General features: G+C 41.4%; 1 protein-coding gene across 4 annotated transcripts in view; it reads right to left on the bottom strand.

Annotated features, from left to right (window-relative positions):
* Positions 1 to 27437, bottom strand: part of nhsl2 (NHS-like 2) — a 187398-nt gene that overhangs the window by 32307 nt on the left and 127654 nt on the right. For all 4 annotated transcript variants that reach the window (XM_039610131.1, XM_039610130.1, XM_039610132.1 and 1 more), the window contains exon 3: positions 1535 to 1677. In XM_039610131.1, coding sequence (XP_039466065.1) covers positions 1535 to 1677 — 143 coding nt within the window. The remainder of the gene's footprint in view (positions 1 to 1534; positions 1678 to 27437) is intronic.

The raw sequence follows: 27437 nt of genomic DNA on the forward strand, positions 1-27437 counted from the left end.
TACGGGACTGACCTATTGCTTCTTTAAGGTAGCCAAAACTAATAACATGAATCACTTTATTACGTTACCATGTATCTTCTATCTAAGGTCCACAGACTGTATAAAAGATGAATGTAGCTACTGTGAACTATTAGCTTTTGAGGTCCTGCAATGAAGCAGTTGTTATCTTCCTGTTTGAGAGTTGAGGGGTCGGGATCATTTTCCCATAAGTCTCTAAAGAACCAGGAGTTTTTTTTTACAACCACAGGTATCGCACGTGCTGGTGACAGAGAAGAAGACTGCAGTGGCTTCCCATTTCACATGTAGAAGCTACAGTCGTCATTTATACTGCCTGTGCTTGGGTCATTGGCCTTATTATGGATCTTACTCAGAAAGGAACTGCCTAAATGTGACACTCCCTGAGGGCAGCAGCCTCCCTCAGCAGGACAATACCACAGAAGAGGATGACAAAAAGCCCCAAAGTCTGATCAAGCATGCACAGATGTGCTGTCTGATGAATGGAGGCTCTATCCTGCAACCCAAAGGACATAAAGACTCCACTGCCAAAGTACTGGTGCAGGCTCAGAACACCACCAGAGGTCCCACGTCCATACCCCAGCAGCTAGCTGTTTTGGCAGCATGAAGCAAAACCTACACACACTTATGTAGGTGGTTTTAACATTGTGGCTAATCTGTGTATCTCAGATCTTGCACCACAAAGCTAACTCTCAGAACAACAACAAAAACTCCTGCATAAAAAAAGACAACCCCAGAAAGAAAAAAACAATAAACCAAATGAAAAGCTGTTGCTAGAAAAACGCTCACCATTTTCATATTTTGAAAAAGTCTTGAGGATTACAATTTTATTTATAGCCGCACTCTCAAGGTCGATAAATCAAATTAAAATGATGATTCCAGTGAGCATGAAATGGCAAGATACACCAGATTTAATCAAAGGAATGGGCTTTTGTGGAATATTGTATCGAGGAAGATCGAAAAATAACGAAATGGAGAAAAGAGACAGATTTATACTGCCTATAATTTTATTGTAAAGGGGGAAAAGCCTTTAAAATGAGACAGGTAACATAAAATGAATATCAAGCACTGATTGGAAACAATAGAGAAATAATAAAGAGTGGAAACAGGACCACAAAAGGGCAGATGGAGCGGGGAGGAATAGGTTAGCGGGAGTTTAGCGGGAATGTGAAGTCTGGTGTCTTGCTGTTCTGAGAGAAAAATGAAGAAGATAAGTGAAGTGAACACAGAGTGTGTTTGTGTGTGTGTGTGTGTGTGTGTGTGTGCATTTAGCAGTAGCAGGATGAAGTCAGGTTTTACAGGTTTAAGAGGTGGAAAAAGAGCGACTTTAAAATAGGAAAGGTGGAGATTATTTGGTGCTTTTGCTTGTTAAAGATGTGCAGCTTCAAGTAGCTGCATATAAAATCTGAGCTTGGGTGTTTGTTCAGCAGAGAGGTGACATTTTGGTGTGACGGAGCCTCCTGATCAAATAAGATGGGTGTAAACATGAGCCTGCATGTGTGCGTCTGTGTGTGTTTACCAGAAAGATGAAGTCGGGCCTCTTGTTGTTGAGGGAGATGGGCGATCGGCTGAGGGAGGTGGACGTGTCGTCGGAGCTCTGTGAGGACGGATGCCGGAAAGTCTGACCGGTCAGCTTGGTGTCGTACAACTGCTCCTCAAACTCTGCAAACACAAGAAGGGCAAAAATAACAAAAAGATATAAATGCATGGGTAAACTTGCTTTCTGCTGCATGCATGCAACCTAACTAAATCTTATCTGCATGGTTGAAAGTGGAGATCAGGGACGGCTGCTGTTTTGCATCAACCTGCAATCTCCCTCCTGTGACTCCTGGTACAACTTGTGCCTTAAAGGGCTCCTTCAGTTTGTATTTAATCCTCCCAAGGGCTCCATCCCTTCCTCTTCTTTCATTTATTCCTTCTCCAAAACTCTCTTTCTTTGTGTTACACGCACTCTCTCGCACTCTACCTCCAAATATCAGACTGATTCTCCCTCTCCGGCAGCTCCCTCAGGCCATTGTAAACAGATTCCTAACCCCCACCTCCCCCCTTTTTCTCTTGGTGCACACACACACAGACACGCTCCCCCTTTCAGCCATTCCTTTACCCCAAAACACACTCCCCATGCTCCACACAGCTCTCTAACACACACACAGACACACACCCCCACAGACACTGAGCAGCTTTAGAGAAACAGCAGTGTCAGTGAGGTGAAAAAAGCTTGGAGTTGAACTTCCTGGAACAATATGGATTCCTTCCTGGTGATGTATGGTTGCCTAGCAATATAAGGAAGCAGATGACAACAAGCTAGAAAGAATAAATGGTGAAATATTTGTCTCAAGAATGAATGCTGTGTATAAGAATAATAAATTAAGGTTTTAAATTGGGAAAAACAAAGTTGTTTTCAGGATTTCAGGCTCTTTATGAAAGATGTTAAGCCTCAGTTACAAAGATTGAAAGACCGTTCATCCATCTCTGCTCACGAGGAAAAGTGTGGCTGATGACTTCTCTAAAATGTGAAAAAATGCAATTCCAACTGGAAACAGAACAGTCGCCTTTAAAATGATAGCTGTGCATTACCAGCATATTTTAAAGATGTAACTTTCGCACTATGGTGAATGATCACTTCTTCCAGTTTACGCCGTGCATTTCGCACTTTTACTACACAACTATTTTGCAGTCTTTTACAGGAAACTCTGCTAGTGATCAAAACAATCGCTAGAAGGTTTTGGGTGCAGCACTCTATATTTGCGATCAGTTTCACCTAGCAGTTGCCATCAACTGCGAGCAACCACTTCACAACTGGTCATGGAATACACACTTTTCCCCAGAGGCCTATGGTGGCCAGATCGCCCACCAGTCTCTACACCTGTGCGACCACATTTAGACATTTGGCGAGGTAGCTGGGTGAGCGAGATGAATTGATAGACCGATCCAGATCTGCACTTTATATGGACAAACTCAGATCAGTTGTAAGTGGCATTATTGTAAAGTGAAGTGTTTAGGAACCACAGCTGAGGTGCATAGTGTGTAAAAGTCACCAACGCTCTCCAAACTCAATAACTGCAGAGCTCCTCTGCCATTAACATCTGCACAAAATCTGCACCAGGAGCTTGATGGCATCGATTTCCATGGCCAAGTAGCTCCTGTAGGCGCAACGTGTAGGAAGATCAGACAGATCAGACTCGTTTGTGCTGAGTAATAACAAAAATGAAGCACAAACTTTTTGTATATTTTGTACCATTCAATATAAATTAGTCAGTAAAATGTACAGTAATCAAAGAACAAAACAAGCTATGATGGGCTGAACTATTATTTGTTTCAGCCTATAAATGTTCATTTCTACTGTAAAGTTGGACATTTTTTCTTCTAAGAAGCATAAATTATGTCTTGGCTCAACTCCTAAAGTCTAAACTTTCATCCGTCAGCTCAGTGTCTTGAATTTGAAGGTTCACAACTTTTGGTTTCCGTTCCGCTCTCATCAGCACTTCCAATTGCAAAAGGCAGCTGTTTCCCAGCACCGAACAACAGACAAATTAGCATCCACTTAGCAAAGTATTTAACAAGACTAATACCACTGTATAAGAAAATGGAAGGAATTAAGCTTTTTAAATTATCATTGTTTGTGTGGAATACCCTGACTGTCCTCAGGCTGCTTATCTTACCTCCATTTAAATAGTCTTCAATATGGTAAAGTAGTAGACCTTGCAGGGTGATGGGATCTGTTTTTATGACTTTCTAATGGCTGCTGCACAACTTTCATGCCTGGTAAACTCATTTAAACACGCGAGCGGTTCACCGTAAAGTTTGGCAGGTGTCAGATTTAAGTGAGCGCCGCAACGTGGGAGTGTTTTGGAGTCGGGAATATAGAGTTGTGAATAGAAATTAATATACAGCAGCACAACCACAAAACACAAGAAAGATAATGATGTGTTTTTGTGTGAGGGTAGGCAGTCCACCCACAGATTTAGTGCAGTTTTTTAATGGCATTTGGGATCATTGATGTTGACATCTTCCTTCTGCTGGAATAAAAAGTGCCAGCAGCAGAAAACTGTGTATGATCTCACTCATTCTAAGTGCAATTATGGCTCTAAACTTCAGAGGAAACAGGACACACACACACACACACACATACCAAACATTTATAACCTTCAGCGTGGATTAAGATGATGCAGTAATGTATGTCAGCTGTCATTTTAAGCTCAGATAAAGGAGTACTTTGAAAGTTACTCTGATGAGTTTGAAGGGCTTTATAAACTCAAGGATAGTAGATATTATTTCAACTGAAGTGAAACCATCACAATGAAAAACTGGAGAAACAAGGCTTCTGTGAGATCAGGCTCATGAGTGTGACACTGAACACATTTTCCAACATATGCTGTCAATTATTCTCTTTTAACGTACGCGGGAAATATTTCAAAAGGGAAGCAATTGGGAAAAATGAGAGACTGGAGAACTAAGAAGGGAGAAAAGAGAACAGGAAACCGCTCAGGAAGGATAAAAGCTGCTTAGGTGGCTGAGAAGCTGGAGAGTTTAAGATGTTTTGAGGTTGCACATTCTTTTCTGTTTAAGTAAAGTTTGAAAAAACACGGGATCCGATTAAACAACCTGCCTTCTCTCCGCCCGAGGCTAGCATTCCTGCCCAGGCTGACCAACTTAATCTGGTTGATATTAATGCTCCTATGTGGTCTGTCTCATTAATCCCAATAAGCATCATGCGCACACTTGCTAACTCAAAAGCAATTAGAGAAACATTACTACTACATGACTCCTATTAACTTTTGTGCTGCTGTTGCAAAACTGTCCCATTTTTTAAACAGGTGCACTTCAATGTCCCTGTCTCTGCTAAATATGTTTTTCTAATCTAACGCGCTCATTTTTAGCATTATAGTGTTTACTGAGACAATAATAAACACAGGAAACAACAATAAACACAGAAACTGACTATCGCTGTCAGCACTCGTGATCCCACTGGTGATGTCGCTGCACAGGCGGGAGTATCCCAGACTCCCACCATTACTACTGTTTTAATGTGAAAACTACCACTAACTAAATAAAAAGAACAAAAACTGAAGTTTCAACCACAGGCTTGAATATCAGGAAAGAAGAGTGAGATTTGCTGCTTCTTAATCCAACTTGTTAAATTGCAGTTATGTATTGGTGCTACTGCCCGCTGCATCCTGCAGTTAGAGACTTGTTAAAGAGGGACGTCTGAAAAAATGTCACACACAGTTTGTTACCTTTGCCAAAGATCTTGTAGCTGCTGTGATGGACCGATAGAGAGGAACAGACAAAACCTGACTTTTACTCATTGCATCATTTACAGAACCTGCAGATCATGACACTCTAATAAAAAAAATAATGAGCCAAGTCATTTTCACACTTCGAACTTTTTCATTTTTTTTAATCGACTCCTGGTGATCCCATAAATGGGACAGGATTCCTCTGCAGAGGTGCAGATGATGCTCCACAGGAAAGCAGACAAAGTCATCAAAGCAGATTCTTAAGAATCTGCTGTAGTGGAATATGTATTCATTCTTTCTCTAAACTGAAAGCATTTTGAAATTATTTCATATTATTATTGTCACGCCCGGTGTGGCGGGCGTGTGGAGTTTATAAAGAGGACCCAAAAGGCGGCAGCTCTGGTGCAGGTGAGTCTTTATTACACGCGTGGGTACAAACAACAAAGGCAGGTGAACGAGAACTGAAAAACCTAAACTGGGTGAAACTAACAAAACAAACCAGAAACACAGATGCAGGGAGGTCCGGGGAAATCACACATGGCGAGACGCAGGGAGAACGAGGGGAAACAACACAGACGAACCAGCGACGAGGACGAGGTAACACACACTATAAATACACACGCCAGGAATCAGGGAAGGGAAACAGGAGGGAACACACCTGGAAGACATCACAGCTGACGAGGTGGAGGAACGTAAACAGGACACACTGACATAAGGCACAGACCGTCACAATAAAACAGGAAACACATACACACAAAGACACAGACTAGCAAACGCGGACTTAACACAAGGGTAGACGGCAGAACAGAACAACACTAAACCGGAGGAAGAACAGAACCAAAATGACACTAGTAGAAAACACAAAACGCTGGGTCAAAAGGACCCAGGATCGTGACAATTATATTGAAATGTAAGGGAGCCTGCTGCTCTCAGATGCACGCATCCCAGCAACGGTGAAACTCGTCACATAGAGATGATTTATTAGAACCTCTTGACAGCAAATAGGGGGGATTGTAACATTCATAATATAAATATAAGAACTTTTTGTTTGACATAAATGCTAATGATGACTTGATAAATTGTCCTGTTCGCTGTATTTGCTAATTCCTCTGAAAGCTATTAGACGTTTCACTTTGTAAGTGCTTGCTTTTGCAGTTTGTTTTCATATAGAGGCCTATTACACACCCGGCGCTCATGATAGAAAACTGTCGATTTTGCAGTGTTAAAAATAATTGATTCAAAATCGCCCGGCTGCTGCATGCAAAAACAGCAGGATCAGCTGGTTAGTAAACAGCGAGCAGAAGCCAAAACTTATCCAGCTGCAGTGGACCAACGAAGTGAGGTGTCAGCAAGAGTCCGAAGATACAGAGTGATAAAGCAGAGTAAAAGGGAGAGGAGGAAGAGCTGGAGGGAAGGAGAAACAGATAACAGAAGAAGAAAAGGATACGAGATAAGATGGGCAAGGAAGCAGGGAAAAGAAGCAGAGGTAACTTTTTAAGAGATAGAACAAAAAAAGAAAAAAAGTGGAAAGTGAAGGTGAAAAGAACCGAGAAGAGAAAGTATAGACATGAGAGAATAAAATAAGAAAGCATCGAGAAGGAGGACAATGCAGGAAGCAGCAAATAGTTCAGGAAGAACTATATGTCAAACAACAGAGGAGGAGAAGCAGTGAAAATGCAGAAAAAGATGTAGGTGGAGGCAGAAAAGGAAGGTAAAAGGTGTGCAGTCGAGACAGTGGAAGGAGACGTGATCGAGAAATGGCACAGTGCTGAAAATCAGAGACCAAAAAAGACGAAGTAGGTGGAGAAAAAGAACAGAGTGGAAGAAGAGGAGGAAGGGAATTCACACCAATGAAGCCCAATCTGTCAAAACTAACAGCCTTAACAGGGAGGGAGAAAGATGCTGGCAGAGTTGAGCCAGTACCGAAGGGTGGGAGATTGAAAGATAAATATAGGATCCAGCATGCTTCTGATTCATCTAACATCCAAATCCATTTAGGTTTAACTTGTTCCTGCAGAATAAATAGACAGTATGGCTTCCTGACCTTTAAACTTAGTGTAATTTATATGCTCACTGGGCCCTTTGTTATGTGCATCTGTTCAACTGCTTGTTAATGCAAACATATAATGAGCTAATCACATGTCAGAAACTTGATGCATTTGGACATGTCGACAAACTGAGCATCAGAATGGAGAACTAAGGTGATTTCAGTGACTTTGAGTGTGGCATGGAGACAGGCTGGTCTGAATATTTCAAAAACTGATGTTCTACTGGGATTTTTCTCTAGTTTCAGAGAATTTAAAGAGAGTTTGGAGAGAGAATGGAAATAACAACTTGTTATACAGAAGAGCGTCTCTGAATCTGATGGGCTACAGCAGCAGAAGGCCACACCAGGTGCCTTTCTTGTCAGCTAAGAAGAGGAAACTTAAGCTACAACACACACAAGCTCCCCAAAAACTGTACAAAAGATGGCCCAGTCTAATGAGTTTCAATTTCTGCTGCAACTTTCAGATGGCAGGGTCAGAATTTGTGACAAGCAACTTGAAAACATGGATCCATCCTGCCTTGTTTCAGATTTTCAGGATGTTGGTGGTTTAATGGTGTGGAGGATAACTACTCACACTTTGGCCCCCTTAGTATCAACAGTGCATCATTTAAAACTCACAGCCTACCTAAGTATTGCTGCTGACCATGCCTATCGTTTATGACTACAGCGTACCCATCTTCCAATTGTTTCCAGTATGTTTTAGTTTTACTTTGGTCTTTGCTTTATTTTCCAAACTTAGAGGTTTGTTTCCAACCAATCTGCCCAACTGGCTCCAGTTTCTGGCCATTGTGGAGATCTTATGACAATATCCTAAAAATCTCTTAAAGTTAACTTGGTAAATCACAGATTAAATGAGTGAAATCCTAGTATTTTATCTCAGCGTTATTTATTAGCACTAATTAGCAGGTATCAATGGGTAGGATGTACTTATATATTTTGTAGCTTCCAAACAAAGCTTGCTGACATTAGCAGATAACAGTTTACTCTTCACCAAACAGACTGGTTCCAAAAACCCAAAACACTAGCATCATGCCATACACTCTATTTGCATGCAAAAGATACATCAAAGAAATATGATCACAAAGATAAAATAAAAATAAACTAAACTTTGCAGTAAAAATAAAATTACACTTTGACTATCACCAAGACTTTACATGCAGAAAAAGATCAGTGATCTTTCAACAATATTCTCCCAAGCAGCATTGCAACTTTTACTCACTTTAAGGCTGACACTTTCTCCACCACTTTCCACTGTACATTTTAAATGACCTCACTAGTAGCAACATAGAAATCAAGTAAACATTAAGAGTTTGAAAACTGACCGAGAGAGGTCAAATCCAAAAGGCAGAAGCACTAAAACAGAAGAGGAGGGAAGGTAAACAGCTGCTGTATATCCATGCTTCAGCTAGCAGCCGGGCTCCGCTGCACCGACTGCAGCTCGGATACATGACTGCAGGGAACTGTGGTGGGAAAACGAGGGAGGGGAGGAGGGATGCTATTGGCGTTTGGGGTGTAAAGGTATGCCGGTCACTCCCACTCTTGCATACACACACACAGAGTGGTTAAGAGCGGCTTACCCCACCCCCTTCCTCTGTCCAGACAAGCAGGCCATGCACTCATGCATCACTAACTTGTACATTGTGTGTGTTTGCATGTGTGTGTGTGAGAGAGAGAGACTCTTTCAGGCAGGTGCCTGTAAGCATCTTCTACGAGCGTACAAATGAATCCTCCTCTTGTATGTGTTAACCTGGGGATTATTTGCACAATCACCGTTTAAGCTTTATTGATCATATTAAAACGCCTACATGCACAAATCTGCATCTTTGCGTACAGTGCACCCATTCACCGATAAACCCAACCATCCTCGACAATATGCACCCTGGTCGTGTCAAATTTGGGTCACCCTTTCTTCTCCCCTCTAGGAAGATGAAGGGGTGGTGGGGCGGGGGACAGAAATGAACAATATGCCTCTTTGAGCGTAGCCCGAGTACATGTTTGTCTGTGTACACAGACAAATATGTGTACGTGTGTGTGTGTGTGTGCATGTGCATGTGTGCATATGTGGTTGCATGTATTCATGTCATGTCTCTGTCCTTGTGATTTAGCATGGAGAACTGATCAGTCCATTACAGAGAAAGGTCTGCTGCCTGGACAATGAGAGAGGACGGCGGTGACCTAGAAGGACACACTTGGCGGTTAGCGGCCTGGTTTATTTTGATCATGAGAAACCGCAACTAGGGTCCTGATCCAATTATCAGGCCCCTCTTTATCCAGGGACACATTTTGGCTTCATTTCCTGTCACGTATGTTTATATAAGTGAAATATTTATGGATGAGCGTCCAGCATGAAGGCAACTTCTCACTGGTAAAACGCTCCTGTCTTGAAATTGTTGGTTAGGTCGGTCTTTCATTACCTTCAGTTTAAGACAACATTACAAGTGTATTAAACAAACCATCTACCCTGTCTGAGAAGTTTAATAGGTGGCTGAGGCTGTGCAATCCACTCTTGGATCTACTCTTTTCCACTGAGCTCTCCAAGCTCGGGGAACTGCAGATATCTCTCAGGAACCACTAAACGCTATGTCTTGATGTCGCCTCCTAATTACGTTAGATAAGAGGGTGACACAAAGCAATTTTATCCGTCCTTTTATCCACTCTTGATTTATTTTTCCATTCTTATCTGTTACAAACGTGTGACAATACTTGCAGCCAATGAGAAAACCTGCATGTTAACGTGTAGTGCAAGAAGGCTGATTCACATTTGCTGTTATCTTTCAATGTGTTTTTCTTTTTTAGGCCTCCTCTTTCTGTGTTCCCTCGTCTCTATCTGTCCAAGTTAATTTTCTAAATTAATTTTAAGAACACTGCAGATTTCTGTTGTAATTTTTAAAAAGACGTTTTTATAACAGATGACTGAGCTGTTAAGGCTCCTCTTTCTTCTTCTTCTCGTTTTTTGTAACTGAAATTCAGGAAAGAGAAAAGACTTCCGAACTGATTGAGTCTATATATAAACTCACACTGCTGTTAAAAACTATGTTGGGAGAATACTATTGCAATAGCACGATGAACAGTTATAGCCTTTATATGCATTATTCTTGTCTTAATAATATACTGAGCTTACAGTGAATGTTACTACCAAGCAGACCAATCACAGTTGTGTTGGTCTGGATTGCTGTAGTAGTTATTTTTCAGGAAAGGTGCGCAGTATAAATCAAGCTTTACAGAAAGGCCTTAACTGTTTGGAGTTTCACAACTGTTCATTTAGTCCCAGTCTTTTCTTCCTCTGAAGCAGTGATTTAAAATGTTAAGTTCATTAACATAAGTGTAATTGGCAACAGTTATTACTGATGTAGACTCTGAAGACACCACTTGCACTGATTAGCTGATGTTCAGGAGTTGTCTGGAACAAATTCTCCTCATTATTAGCCTCTATGGAAATTAGGTTTGCCCACTCTGGGTTGGGAAGGAGTTGCTGCCCCAAGTGGAGGGGTATCTATGTCATGAGTAAGGGAAGGAAAGAGCAAGAGTAGGTGGGTAGTGACCGAAAGAATGAGACTGTGAATGTAAGTTTCCTGGAAAGGGGCTCAGAGTAGAGCTGAGGCTCTTGAGGCGTTTCGAGCGAGACAAACAGGTAAAACTACTGGGATGCATTGATGTCCCACCAGAACAGTGAGAGGGGGTGATTGGGGAGATAAAAGTGTGGGTGTCTCTGTTTAGACTACTGTGCACATCAGTATCCCAAAACGGATGGATGGAAAGTAAAACAACTTTTTTTGAATGCTACTTCGAAACAAACACCCTGTTACCCTGCTGCCTTACCACAATAGTAAATCCTACGTTACAATCTGATATAAGCTGCTTGTTTAGAATTGATCTCTGGTCTAAAGGTTCCTAAATCCAGCGAGTCTGTCTGCAAAATTCATGCCAGAAGCTTGAATCAGCAAAGCCCAAGGATAGTGTGTCTGTTTAATGCATGCTAGTAACTTGGAGAGAAGCCCTAAAGAATGGCAGGCCAGACTGCATAGAGTACACCTGAGCTTAAACTGTTCAGCAGCTGCAAAGTCTAGCCAAACTGACAACCTTGAGATTCAGCCCAGTTATCAGTATAATATAGATTAAAATCAACTTCTCCAAGCGTGCTGAGAATAAGCATCCATATTTACGGCACTCTGGGAAATTAGCTGTTCCACGCCATATTATATTCTTCTCTGGCCAAAGGGCAGCTGTGTGCTAAGTGCTTTCTTCAAGGACACTCTGACCCTCTCACAGCAATTATTAGGATTCGGAGGCCTCTAGAAATGTAAAACTTTTCAGTCACAAGTCTGTTTCTCTTACTTCCGACCTGCTGCCGCATAGGCCCGGTGTTTGATCACAGACAGGTTTATTTACGGTTTGGGCAGGTTGGCTTAAATACAAATGCCACCAAATCGAAGCATTTAAGCGTGTCACGCTTCAGCCTGTATTTGGAAAAATTCTCTGAGAAGCCTTGAGGAAAGAAACAAGATGGGTGAGTTTGTCTTGCCTGATTCACAGCGATGTCACTCCAAAGAAACGCTTTGTGGAAAGAGGATTGAAAAAGACAAAAAAAAGTGGACCAAAATGACTCTTTTACTGAAGAGGAAGGCAATACTTTGTGGTTCAGAAGCAAACAGAGCACCCGATTATAAAGGTCACTCAGTAATAAAAGTTCAAACAATCTATAAATCCCCTAAAAACTGTTCTTTTCACTGTCAAAGGTACAGCTGCAGGCTGGATTTCACAAGAACTCGTTTGAGCTCTCCATTCAAGAGCCAATTCTGGACTAAATGCTAAATGCCCGCTTTAATCTCATGGTACATTAACAAAGCATTTGCATTATAGCACAAAAGGCATTTACGTTGACACGTACAGTATGTAAAATTAACTGGGACTCAGAGTCTCTGTCAATTTGAACAAAATGAAGCCTAGCAAGTTGGTTTAGTTCATAATCTTCCCTAGGCTATAACAAGTAGTTCAAACTTTATTGGACTTGGTGTCACATTTTCAAAATAGGGAATGTCACATCTGAAATGATTCTGCCAGTGAGCTCATTAAAATAAGAAAAGCTGCAGTGTTTCTCCTCCATCAGGACTCGATCGATGCTGCACCTGCCCAGTAATGTGTATTGACCGGAGTGAAACCTTATCAGCTCGTGTAGATCACAGCTAGCATTGACCAGGGCCTTCTCTGACACAGTTAAAGGGCATCTGCGACATTTTACAGTCAGGTTAGCATGGACAAAAAAACTTTATCTACTTTTTTGAATCCCAGCCTGCATTCACTCTGACAGAAAGAGGCTAAGATGACATTTTGAAGTTCAGTTTTGTTGTTTCACGTCACTTAGTATTGTCCCTATTGTCGGGATCTGGAGGCCTCTACAGAGTTCAAGCTTTTCAGGGGAAGGTTGTAACAGTGGCACTTTAAGCACAAAGCTGAAGAGATATGGTAAGAAAGAAATGTGTGTTTGCTGATTTGCAGAAAAAGGTTAAAAAAAAAGGCACTAAAAAATAAAATTATTAAGTGAACAATAAAGATAGTCTTTTTACGGCCTTGAGTTTTAAATAATAGTCGCAAAAAAAGAGCAGAAAGTGATGTTGTAATGCTACCATCACCAGAGGTGCTTTTAAAAACCTGAATAGAAGGATATTTTGGGAGAACTTCCAAAAAAAGACTTTTTTTCATTCTTTTTAGAAAGTGTGCTTCCAGTGTTTGTGTCCACAGTTTGTGGATGGTTTTATCCTGTCTTAATAAGACAGAGGTTTATAATGAGCGGGCTTTAGTGTGGAAGAAATTGCTGGGCGAAGGCTTGATCATAAAGCCATCCAACACTTTTGGGATGAGCTGAAATGCTAAACAACCCAACAACCAGTGGGGCCACATTCACTAAAAACCTTGGTGGTCGATTCAGATTTACTGTTTAGGGGCGATTTGCACCAAAAGGACAGACACCCAGTCTTCATCTAACTGACTTGGCATTCTATGTCCACCCTTGTAGTTACAGCCGTTGCACCATCCAAGCGTAAACTGTCGTCTCATGTGACTTGGACTTTATATACACCCACAGACAGTATCAAAAGATGAACATAGCTACTGCCATGTCACCTGCTGGTTTTGGACTCTTCCGAGTTAGCATGTTGGGCACCACATGTTAGTTTTTTTGGAGTTAATATATCAGCCAACGCCAATTAGCTTGGTTAGCGAGCTGCACCAATAAATTGAACAGGTGCAGGGTACAAACACAGATGTTTGCTTATTAGACTTTCCATAACGGAAGCACAAACGTCTTGGACAGTCTGTACCATACATCAAGTCAGTGGATTAAAAGTGTTCCAAAAGACCCCAATGGGAAACACACAGATAGTAGAGGTCCAGTTTAATAACTCTAGTTAGCAAAGCTGAAGCTTAGCAGACAGTTAGCAGCTGTGTCAATCAATGGAGTCATGCTCTTAATTTTCTTAACATGATAATCTGTGGCTACTGATTCCCTTCTGGAGCTAGGCCTCATGTGTCCACTAGAGCAACTGCAGTTGCTCTAGTGGACACTAGCTATATTTTTTGAGGCTGCCCCTTTTCCCAACCACACAATCCATCAGCTGGTCAACACTGTTATTTTATGTCAACCACAGTAGGAAAAGCAGCACGGCACAATCCTGTATAGTGATTTTTATTCATGCACTTTGTGGGAAAAAGGATACTGCTAGAATTTTATCAAGTTAGACTGCCGAGCAACCTGAGTTCTTGTGCCGACAGCGAACCAATCTAGTAACACTGTGCCCACCAGTGATAAGATATTCAAGCTATCAGTGTTTCCACAATCATGCAATAGTGTGAAAAATAGAAGTCTTGAATGATTACTGATTCATGAGTCACTGTTAAGTTCAAAACATAACTATGGTGGAGAAAGGGTTAATTTTCTATTCATTTTCTAATGTCAGGGTTTGGTATGTTGCCTGTGCTGCTTAGTCACAACACAGGCAGTTTATCAAGTTTAGATCCACTCATCATGAATGTCATGGTAATTTTGGGGCTTTTAATGCTTCCGGACTGAAAATGAATTCAAACTTCTGCATCCAACTCTTGTGTTTTAATGCAAGAGTTGGATGCAGAAGTTCGATTTTCTGTTATCTACACAGGATCAAAAGTATACATATAGACTCAAATACATAGACCCCCACTAATATTTAGTTAACTATCCCTTAGAAAGTTGCATGTCAACAAGATGCTTTTGGTAGCCATCAACAAGCTTCTGGGATATATCTTGCTGGTTATCTTATCACTCTGCTTGACAGAGTTGGCAGACTTCATTTAGATTAGTTGTTTTCCTGGTACACACTTAGCTTTTAAGCATATTCCACAAATTTTATATGCTGGACTGGGTTAAAAACATCATCCACAAATTTTAAATAGGGTTAAGGTCGGGGCTTTGGGAAGCTTAATGTTTGCCTGCTTTATCCATTCCAAATCCATTTTTAATGTGTTTGGAATCATTGTACTGTTTAGGCAACCAGCTTTATCCAAAAGAGCCCCATAGCATGAAGCTACCACCCCATGCTTGACAGCTGGTACAGCGATTTTAGGTCTGAAAGCTTCACCTGTAGTACTCAACATCAGATTTTAAAGATAGCGAAGACCAAATAATTGATTGCGGACTTTAAGAGGATCAGGAAAACCTTGAGCCCGTTTCAATCCAGGGGGTCAATGTGGACATTGTGGAGGACTATAAATACCTCGGAGTATACAGAGACGATAAACTGGACTGGGTTGAAAACATCACTGCACTCTCAGGAAGAGCCAGAGTCGTCTCTATTTTTTGAGGCAGCTGAGGTCCTTCAACATCTGTCGGAAAATGCTCAGGATTTTCTATGAGTCTGTTGTGGCCAATGCTATCCTCTATGCTGTTGCATGCTGGGGCAGCAGGTTGAGGGTCGCAGATGCGAATAGGCTAAATAAACCGATCCGCAAGACCATGGAGTTGTCCAAGATAAAGTCAATGTTGGATAATTCCTCCCACCCACTCCATGACGTGCTGGCCAGCCACAAAAGCACATTCAATGAGAGACTGAGATTACCAAAAAGCACCACTGAACGACTCATTCCTGCCTGTGGCCATTTCCCTGTACAACTCATCCATCTAACACACTGTAAACACTGCAATAGTTACACCCTTTTTGCACACGCTCTACAGTAAAATAGCAAATGACAGCGTTCACAGGTTAAAGTCAAATTTCAATCATATATATTCCACCTCTGTAATATTCTTTCTCCATATTCTTGATATTTATAATTGAGCAATTTGTATATTAGTGCTATTTCTTAAATTTGTAAATTCTGCAACATATTATATTATTTAATTAGTTTAGTCTGTTACTGTTACGGTTTTGGAGCAACTATAACCCACTGTGAACTCATCACAGACCTGGATGATCGAACACGTCACACGCAGCAGCATGCTGATGCACCAAGTGAACATTGAAGCCACTCAAGCCAGTAGTTAGGGTTTCATTTATTAGGTGATGTGCAGGGCAAGACATCAAATCTCTGAACAGATAAAAGCCAACTTTTAAGTTACGTGCCTTTTCTGGTGCAATGTCTGCTACTTCATATGTAAGTGGGTGTGGATATAAAGCCTGGAGTGATCACAACATGAATGGCTTCACTGAAACAAACTTTTCAAACATTTCAGGATTTCAAAGGCTACTTCTCGCTACATCTGCCACCGCCTCCCCACAAGACTTGCATCATAAGACGCAGATCAGCTGACTAACTTTGGATTTTGACTGTTAGAATTAAAGTAAAACAAAGGAGGTCTTTACATCTTTCAGATCACATATGAAAATGGCCCAAATCAAAAGAGAAAAGATCAGATTTCACATGACTGCGACATGTTAAAATACTTTTTAGTTTTAAAGTGGCAGATTGAGAGCAAATCCCTGCAGCCAATCTCGCATTTGGTTCGAAGCCTAAAACCGGAAGAGTGGAAACTGCATCTGATGAGTTCCAAATTTATCCTGCAGCATGACAAAGAGCCTGAAATTCAGCCATCTTTAGCAACAAGAACAAGGTGCCCTGCAACAGATGGCTATGCCCCCACAGTCTCCTGATCTCAACATCAAGGAGTCAGTCAGGGATTACATGAAGAGACAGAAACACCTGAGACAGCCTAAATCCTGTAGACAAAATTCTCCCTCGATGTATACAGTATATACAAGTAAATGCTTTCTAAACACAGCCCTGAGTCACAGATAACACACATTCACACTCTCTTATCACTGGCCCTCTGGCCATAAGAGTGACCAACAGCATTTAGATGACAGTTGAGAGCTGTTGCCCAACACAGCGTCAACGTATGTGTCACCGTCTCCGACCCCTTCAGCCATTAGCTATCCTCTTTAATACAAAGGGTTATCTACTATGAGGGAATCTGATTGGACAGATTCCTGCAGGTCATATTATGTCGAGAAGACTCCAGTCTGAGCGTTGTGAGAGTCATGCATACAAAAGGATTAATAACAAACTTTCTCCTGTTCCACCCAAGCACCAAATGCCAAATAAGTCACAAAGCTGCCACATTAATGTGCACATTTCTCCTCAGTCTGCTGTTTACTAATATGCTTCCTCAAACTGGATCCATTAAAGTCACATTGTGCAGCTTTGAATTAGTGGATGACTCTTATGCGTGACACCTCAAAGGAAGAACTACAGCATTAGTGATTTAAAAAAAACAACCCCTCTTGTCCTTCATCTTTCCAGAAAATCTCTGCTAATCTTGCAAAAAACTGCTTCCCCAACGATTCTCTCGCCTTGTGATCAGCAAGCGAGGAGGAAAATAAAACTTAGCTCCTCAAACATCAGCTGTCCAACACTGAGAAATCAGGAGCTGGATGTGCCTGATGTATCTATTTTAATTTATGAAAGCCATAGACTATTTGCCTGCAATTTATCAACAAGGCCTTCAATTCACTCTTGATTACCTGTCATTAGTAGGAGAGTCAAAGTGCCCTGACTGTTTAGTTCCTTATGATGTGCGTTCAAAGAACTTAGCAGACAGCTCCCGGCTGTCTGCTAAGTTCACCTCAGCTAATATGAGTCACTGAACTCAACCTTTCAGATGCCCTTTGGATCATTTTTAACAGAATAATAATACGGCTTGCTCCACAGTTATCTAACAGTTTACCAAGAAAATCTTCAATCCAGGTCTGGCGAGTGAAAACTGTATTTGCATGTTTATCTGTGTCCATGCAATGGATGATGCATACTCTAACTGCTCATCTGAATCAAGCAGCAACCTCTGGCTCCAGAAGTGAGTGAGTTCCCACAGACTCTCATGGTAAAATGCACAACTCTACAGACAAAATAAAAGAGGCTGTTTAAGGACATTTTCAGCTGTATGATGAGTGAGTTTTCTTATTACTTTTCCTATACTGTTAACACCTAAATTTAGGGGTGTGGCTGCTTTGGTTAACAGGTGTCCTGTTGTTGGGAGCTGAAGTTGATCTCTATCTGCTCGATGTCACATGCTAACTCATGTCGGTGACCTTTAGTTTAGTAAATCTGACCCTAAATCTATGTTAAAATAGCCAGATTCACCCTGGTTTAAAAAAGCCTTGCAACACCGCAACAGTGAAAATGCTAAGCTTGAGGCTTCAACTAGTGGATTACATCATAGTAGCCACATCAGTCTTGTCGTTTATGGATGCAGCTAGCTAGAATAGAATAGAATAATCCTTTAATTGTCCCACAAGGGGAAATTTGGTTGTAACAGCAGCCAAAAAGACACATATACAAACAAACAGGACACAGAACAGAAACGTACACAATTTTTCTTACATATTTAGCTAACGAAGCTAACGAAGGTTGCTAGCATTAGCTGGTTGCTAGCATTAGAAGTTTGCTAGCATTAGCTGAAAACTTTGCACACCATTCTCTTATTAAAATATATGAACTTCTGGCTCCAAATTGCCAAAACATAAAGAAAGATCAAAGTACAATGTCATGCATGTCTTTTGTGTGTAGTCTGTGGGACTAATGAGGCCACTTCTGAAAAAAAAAGAAAAAAAAGGGAAAAGTCATAAAGCTAAATTCCAGACACTGAATATGTAAGGTGTTTATATCCATCCTTACATATACAATCCACATCTGTCTTTTATGACAACTACGCTAACACCCGTGCAGCTGTGGATGCAGCTTTGCTAACCGAGGTTACTAGCATTAGCTTCAAACTTAACAAGTACGTAAAATTCTGCCTCCAAAAGGCAAAACATGACATTCAGGCTTTAAAATAAAAACCTACAGTGATCATGGCGGCTATGCCCATCTTTTGTATATAGTCTGTGGTGCTAATGAGGGCACTTCTGACTCCCCCCCCCCCCCCAAATAACAGAAAAACAAGCTGTTATATAGTTAAAGCTAAGCTACATACAAAAAAACACAAAAAATAGATCCACAGAATAGAACTGTATGCTTATTAAATTGAAGCAATGTTGTACAACAACATCTGGCACTCTGTACAAGAGATCGAGCCTTATGCTGCTAATCAAGCTAAAATAAAAACTTCACTATAAACTCTGATAAAGACTGTCAACAACTCCAGTTAAGGTCTCCAAGTGGCCCTCTTAAAGGAGGGAACTTCATCAGTGTAATGTTAGTGGGAGAGCAAAACACTCAAAAATAACAGACAGCACTTAACGGCAGAATTATGCAGATTATAACTGCTGCATTAAATCAGACCGAGGGCTGAAGTCATGCACAGTGTTTTACACATCTGCATAATTCAAACTGCTGTAAAATCATTCTGCAAACGTGTGAATTAATACAAAGCGGTTACACACACTGAAGAGACTGTCAGTGCTGAGCATTAAGGAGGTGGTAAAGCACGTATGAATGCTTGAGTCCGTCTGGCTGACATAAGTTAAACTTCAAATACAAAGTTCACCATTAATGTGAAGGAATAAATATGAAAATCTGGCTGCTGATTAGAGAAGTGCAGAAAAAATACATACAGAATACAAATGTGGCTTCTGCACATCTAAAGAAAACAATAAATCTGTCTGCAGAGGAAGAAAACATGCAGGGGGGAGAGCAAAGGACAAACAGAGTCAGTTAAGTGCAGATGGAGGGAAAAAAGTGTTGTGAAAGTCTTTATATTAACAAACTGTACAGAATATAATACGTCTGCTCTCAGTGGAGTGTAACGCCAGGCTTTAAATATAATATATTACTGCTAAGGAGCAGCACATGAATATTTCAACACAGCAAGAAAAAAAAGCAAACTTTGATCTTTTCTACACTCTTTTAAAAAAATTAGAAACAGTAGATTTTTTTTTTTTTTTCGTGATACTGCACCCGCAATATTTCAGTCCACAGAAAAACACAGCACTACTCAATTCACTAAATTTGTAATATTCGAGCTCAGGCTTAAAACATGACATGATTTTCCTCTTGTTCATTTTGATAAGTTTCGCTAATCAAATCAAAAACTGCACTTATGACTCGTGCTGTGGAGTGTGAAGGAGCCCTACGGGACTTAAAATTGGTGGAGAACAGGCACTTGTAAAACACGAGCCCTGCTCTCAGTTGCAATCTGCAATGAGCTCACGTTCATACCGCAGCTATGGATTTATAAGACTTATAATAACAAGCTCGTTTTCTTACTGGTGTTTACTGAAGGGTAAACCCCACGCTCCAGTTATCAGTTAAACAGTTACCACTTGTTTAAATGCCTAAGTATAACATGCATTCAAGTTTATTGGATGAACCCTGTTAGCTTAGGTTAAACAGTGCTTTAGATCCTTAGATCACACTCAGACCAGGCATGGTTGTGTCGTACTGTGCCACTAACATGAGAACACATCATAGGCAGGTCTGCTGTTTTCCACCTAATTGAGACTTCTGTGGGAAATCTACATCATAACTTAAGACGTAACCTGAAACCTTCCACACAACCTGACCTGCACCTCCTAAGAAATGCAACTACACATTGGGTCAACGCAGCCCGCAACTTGGAAGGTCACGGCGTAGGGTTAAAAGGGGTTTCTGTATACGTCGTATGTTACCATGTAGATTTCAGGCAATTGGGAAAAAAAATGATATCTGAGCAAAGCTTTCCTTTTATGTCTGTAGGTCATTATGTATATGTGTATAAATGCTAATGCAGTGTAAAAAGTTAGTAATTGAAATAAAAAAGAGGAAATGAGGTTCCTACTTTGCTCAAAAGATCTCTAGAAACAGATATACCCCAAACCTGCTGGTACCTTAAATCCTGCCCTTTGCCTGCAGATTCTGCATACTCTTATGCAAATTTATAGAGATTACTGTGCCAGAGAACCTCCTTCAGACTCCCCCCACTGGCCTGCACTCACACCAGTGTTACAGACCTGAATATTCTCAGGTTTTTTAAGTTAATTTTCTCCATGAGAGTCACATCGTGTTTTTTACTCCACTGCCCTTGTGGCTGTCTGACTTGTACCCTGGACTGAAAAGAGCATCTCTACTCCTCCCTCAGTGTCAAAATGGGAATGTTTGTGCTGCAGATGCTGTTGGACAGTACGGTGGAGTTCACAAGTCTCTTCGCGTCTTGGTTTATTTTGGGGTCTTTTCTGGTGCAGTGACACGCAATGTTCTCACACGCCTTATGCATTAATTTAAACTCAGTGATTTTCAGTCATTCTGCACCAACGCAGCTGAAGAAGCGGTTGATTTCGGGAAGTCACGGATTTCTCTGCTGAGTCAAACTGAATCTTGCCAGTAAAAGGCAATGAGTTCAGACTCAAAGGATGACAAGCCTTGCATTATTCGAGGCTGGATTTAACAGTGGATCACCACCTGCTCCATCTTAGATTTTGTACTGAATGCAGGATAAACTGAGAATAGCTTCTCTCGATTTACACATCCAAGAAAACCAACCAACTGTTGCAAATCTCAGCTAAACTGGCTGAGGTTGAGTGGGCCTGTTTGCTGAATGGTAGCTTGCAAAGCACTTGCTGCTGGATACAAGTGTCATCGCGACACACCTAAGAAGCAGTGGAAAGGTCAGCTTTTTAACAGTCTTGCGATCCATCCTGCCGCTCTACAACCGAGCAGATGCTCATCTCGCCCTACGCCGTCACCGACCGTTGAAGAAGCCTGTGAAACGCCACAGACGAAGAGAAGACCCACGCTGTCCTCTCTTTTCTAGTGGGTGAGGTACACAATGATCACACAAGACAATCAAACTGGACTTTGGGGGTCAAACATGGTTCAGATGGCAAAGTGTGACCTTTAAAGAGGACCTATTACATTCAATTCCAGTTCTATATCGCTATTCTAACTCTAATAGAGTATCTTTGCAGGATTTACAGTTCAAAATAACCTTTATTTGTCTCATGCTGAGTTTCAGTGCAGCACCTAGTTTGATCCACTGTCCCAAAAAGAAAATAAATAAAAGCTCTTTTACCTCCTGTTTCTTTAACCCTTTCCTCCTTGGTAGACTACTAGGGTAAGCTTTGTTTCTCGTTTCTGAACTGAGCAGTTTCGGTGGTATTTTAGGCGTACTTCCAGGACAAAATGACTGGGTGTGCATCAAATCTTAGTGAGGGTGGTCTCTGCCAATACAGTTTACCATGGCTACCCTTAGAACAACCCAGAAACTATTCCAGTGGTTATCAAAGCACATACTGATATATACTGTGTCAAAACTTGTCATTACAGGTGCTGTTGAGCTCGTGGGATGGCATCTTTATGGGGGAGAGAATTAAGGCAACCCTCTTCTGATTGGCCGCCCCTCAAAAACAGAAGGCATAAACAGCAGGTGGGCAGGGCATCTGTGCTCACAGCTAGAGGTTAGCATATCAGGGATATCCCCTTTCTTTGACATCATACAGAGCCAGAAGTAGAAAGAGTATGAAACCCGAGTCTCACAGGGAATACTTATATATACACTGACCTCATTGTTTCAAACCTCTGGCCATGTTTAAAATGAGCTTCCATTGTAAGTGAATATATATATGTGTGTGTGTGTGTGTGTGGGAGCACAGCAGCTCCCCTTTACTCTCCCCGTTGTTGAAACCTTGTTGAACCTCTATCCTAACTGAGTATTTGCCCGTCGTGTGTGGCTAAACCTAAGCAAACCTTCACCACGGGAGTGGATTAGACTGTGTGCATCATTTTGATAACAGCAAATCTGCGTTTGCCTTTAGAGCCAATGAGAAACAACATATTTAAGAGGACATTCTGAACGTGGGAGTCACGATGAGGATGAAACTGAAGACCTATCTAATTATACTGGACTTGCATATTGAATGAAATTTGCTCATTCACTGTGGCAAATCTACACACATGACAAATCCAATCAGGAATTAAAAAAAGAAAAAAAGAAGAGGTACGAGTCTGTGAAAACACAGAGTGCTAATCACGCCGTGGTGGTGCGCTGATGACGAGCTGGGGGGAGGAGGGGATCGTTGTTGCCCACTTAGGAGCAACAGTGAAATAAATCTAGCATAAATCTTGGTGCCGTGGGGAGCTGAAGCTCGGCAGAAGACGCAGCAGACCTGTCTAACACCGGACGACAGCCGGCTTCATAAATATGGAGGGCAGAGCGTGGAGGAGCGAGAAGGAGAATGAATATTTTACTGAGCTAAGGCCAGTGGGAAACAGAGGGCGAGGATGGCCAGAGAGAGGGAGAAGGTACAGCTGGACGCTTTGGTGTTATATAACACACACCCGCACACACAAACTGAAGGACACACACGCACAGAGATAGAGGCATGAACACAAAGCAGCATAAATGAGCACAGACGACAGAAAAAGATGAATGGCCACACACAGTCTGTTTCCATCTCTCTCTCACACACACGCAAACACCGGTGTCTGTTGTCCACCCACGACTGTGTTCATCCATCTTATTTTCATCATACACAAGATGCCAGCCCATCTGAGACAATAACCGGCTTAACCAACACATAAACACACATGCGGTAGGAAAGAGAGACGGGGAGAAGACTCGGAGAAGCAACACAAACCGCCTCCTGTGTCGTCAGCTGCTCTGTTATGCTGCCTTTACGACGTTTCCTTTTGATCAACAAGTGATGTCAATAAAGTAATCTGGAGGAATTAAAGGATGAGTCTCATGATGTTTTATATTTTCTCAACAAATCCCATGCAAAGATCGAAACCAGCAGCACCCTGATCCGAGTGCTCAAGTAGCCAAAACCTCTGCGGCCCTCAAGCTTCTTCTTCTTTCTTTCTTCTCAAAAAATCTATTACATGAAGGGCCGGACAACGCAGGCAAAAAATAAAAAATTACCTCTGTTTTCTGGCTTGATGATGACTCAGAATTATATAACTGATTGAAATGTTACTGAACACTTGCAAGAACTACTTTTTGTTATGGGCTAAACATACAAGATAGCATTAGATTAGCATCACTTGTCCACCTTCTGCTTTACATCACAAAACTTCCTGGTTTGTCTGAGTAGAGTTTGCATTCTCTCCTGCATGACTTCTTCATACATGTTAGGATAAATGTAAATTGTCTGTAGGCGTAAATGTGATCTGTCTGGGGTGGACTTCGTCTTTCCCTCCATCGATTTATCCATCTATTTTCTACTGCTTATCTGAGTTCGGGCCATAGGGGCAGCAGTCTTAGCACAGAAGCTCAGATTTCCCTCACCCCGGCCACCTCTTCCAGCTCATCCGGGAGACTCTAAGTCATTCCCAAACCAAACCAGAGATATAACCTCTCCAGCGAGTCCTGGGTCTGCCCTTATCTTGATGGAGGGGTTTATGTGTGTTGGTGATCCCAGGTGCTATGTTGTCAGGGCCAGTTAAACTTTGGTAGGATCTTCCAAGGCAAATTAGTCCAGAAAGGGCCAGAAAAAGTGTGATTCAGAGACCCCCTGTGTTAAGGGGAAAAAAAAAAACAAGCGTCCAGTGTAGCCTGGCTGAGACAGGGTTACAGGGTCCTACCATACAGCCAGGAGTGGGGTGGAGGCCCATGGGGCCCAGCCTGGCTTAGGCCAAAGAAGTTACTCGGGTCCGTCCTCCAGTGGAGGACTTTGCACAAAAAGGTTGACCCATATGAGGGACCACAGGGGGTCAGTGGATCAAGCAGTGGTCAAACAAACAAATAGAAATACTACAGTGAAGAGGTGAGTTGTTTGCAAGACTCACGATGGGCAGTCTTTATGTTATTTTTGCTTGTTTTTGTTCCAAATACGTGTTAGGTATGATGAGGGGAATCAGCTCTGGATGTAACATAATAGTCTGGATCATGTTTTTTTTTAACTAGGTCAAATTATTCTTCAAAGTTGAAGTAAATTTTTCTAAATTTGCATGATCTGTTAGAAAATCAAGCTACTGATTTATTGATGATTTTGTTCTGTTTTTCCAGTTAAGTAAAATTGTTCTTTCTGGTGATGGTTAAAGCTATTGAGATCTAAGTTTTAAGGTCTCTGGGTATGGTCAATGAGGACAAGTTACCTATTGGTCAAACAGAGGGGATTGTGGGATGCTGAGGCTAAGGAATCTGGACAGGTCTCACACGACTCCCAACCAGAACTGTTCTAATGGAGTAAAAAGCCAGAATGCATGAAAATACAGGCTTACATGTATACACTATAGATGTCGGTATTGTCCTTTAGTTTCTTTCAATGGTATATAGTGGTGGTACACATCTTTGTCTCACTGTATGACAGCCGGGCTAGGCTCCAGCCCTCTTGACCTTAAGTTAGATAGGCAGTTATGGAAATAGATGACTGGACAGCAGCACAAGCCATTAGCTTGATGGCCACAGATGGCTCGGAATGACATAAGACTAATAGATAAAACCTGAACTCTACAGTAAAGGGATTTGGTGGCTCTCTTAAACTACAGGAGACGTTTTGTTGCTGAAGTCTGGGAGGACTTGTCACTTACAGCAGGGGGTGTGGAACATGCTGTCTGCGGAGCCAGAAACTCACTGTAGACTCACTGAAGTGTGAAAATTACAGAGTAAACGTAAGTTTAGCACTTTCACTATGTTTTGTTCCAGTTTGTGTTGCAAATTAAGAATTGCTCACATTGTGAGAGCCATGGTCCGAACTGCTACCACATGAAAGCACGGCTAGGTTAATTTTGGCTCGCTAAAGTATCATTCCCTTGTAATGACAGCAGTCGCACCAGCAAACAGTAGGAGAGACAAAAAGTGGAAAAACTGTGGCTTAATTGATAATGAATGGCTCATTATGTTAATGTTTTCCAGAATAAACTTAAATGTGTATCATAACTTTTTTTTATGTATTAAGAACTTTAACCAGATAGTAAAATGAGAACTTGCCAGAATTTCTCGGATGCCTTTAACAACCTGAGTGATGTCTATGTGCTTTCTGACTGGCCTCAAAGTCACAAGGCGGAATATTTGGGTTTAATGTGTGTCTTGCATGTTTATTTAGATCCTATAGTTGTCTAATTATACTATGGCAAACTAAATAAAGCATAACTGATCTGACTGAGCAATGTGATAAAAGGTTTGGAAAGCCAATCCTAAGCCAAGGAGCATGATGCTGTTGGCCTTTCAGCAGCTGTAATGTGGAACTATGGGTGGGACAGCTGATTATGGAAACTATATGGAGAAGCATGAGGAAGGGAAACTTGGAGGAGACACCAGACCAGGAGCTTCTATTACCTCCTTGCCTCTACAGTCTGTTGGACAATCCTACCTTGAAAGAAGAACCTCACACTAGTTGCTATGACCAAGTCTGACGGTTACCGGGGTAACCAGTTCCTTTCTTTGCGATGCAGCTATTCTAATGTCAGGTTGTAGCAGCTGGGTCGGCTTTAGAGTTGTCTGCAGTGAGGTTTATCCTCACTGTCAAAGGGCAAAAGTATCCTGGACAGGTCGCCAGTCTATTACACACTGGACATCTCTATGGGAATACTTATCAAATTTAAATATAAGAAATGGACATATATAAATATGTTAATTATATGCAATGCAGTTATGAGACCTCAACCCACTGTAAAACTGTGGGAATTTTAGACAGTGTCTTCAACTGAGATCTTCAAAAGCGATTAGGTTTCAGATGAATGGTCTTCCATTTATCCAGAACTTTAAAATCATTGCCAAGGCTGTTCTGGAAGTAAGTGGTGCACCGACGTCTTACTGAATCACCTTATGTGCCTGTGTGGCTCAAAAGCAGAGGTGACAGAACCTTTTCAGTGGCGTCTCCTAATGTTTGGTACAACTTGCATTTTCACATAAGCTGCCCAGTCTCTGTCATTTTAAAACAGTGTTAAAAAACCTACTTATTCTCTGTAACCTGGGTTTTATTATGCAAACACAGTCTTATTTACAGTACAGTACTGCTTATCTGATTATTCTTAATGTGGATTTAGTGGCTGTTATGCATATAATATTTTGTATAATATAGAGCACATTGGCCAAGTGAGATTGTTATAAATGCGGTATAGAAATAAACTTTGACTTGAGTTATGCTTACTTGTTTCTTTTAATTTCTCCCTTGTCAGTAACTTTATGTTTAGGGAATGTGCAAAACACAGAATCCATCAGTTTATATTTGCCTCAGTTTTCAACAGAATGCACCACTGTGACAGCAAATTTCTTTCAATATGAAGCTGCTGTTTGAGTTGTTCTTGTGTGTTATACAAAGCTTTTGATTTCTATAACATATATACCAAATCCCTGTACCAGGGCTCCAGTCTATTCCAACACAGATCAGTAACAGTGGAATTTAGCTTAACTACATATGGCATGGTATCCTGCAATCACTGGAGTGCCAAATGTGTATTAATCCACAATAAAAAATAGTTCTGAACGCATCGTATGTACTGCTTACTCTTCATAAAGTAAAATCTGTAACAATTGACATACAGCGTAACGACCAAAGTACTGTGCCACTTACATGTCACACCTGCAAGAGCTGCTGAGCCATGATAAACCATTCCACGAAGCTCCATGTGTACAGTTTTTGTGCTGATGTTAACGCCAGAGAAAGTCTGGAGATCCAGAGTTACTGAGTCAGCTGAACGCTGGTGTCTTTTACACACTATGCACCTCAGCGCCCAGCAGCCCTGCTCTGTACCTTTATGTGGTCAGAGCTGCCGTGGTTCCTAAAACCTTCCTCTATGTAGTAATATCTCTTAGA

The sequence above is a fragment of the Oreochromis aureus genome, linkage group 3 (assembly GCF_013358895.1).
Source record: "Oreochromis aureus strain Israel breed Guangdong linkage group 3, ZZ_aureus, whole genome shotgun sequence".
NCBI classification, from domain to species: domain Eukaryota; kingdom Metazoa; phylum Chordata; class Actinopteri; order Cichliformes; family Cichlidae; genus Oreochromis; species Oreochromis aureus.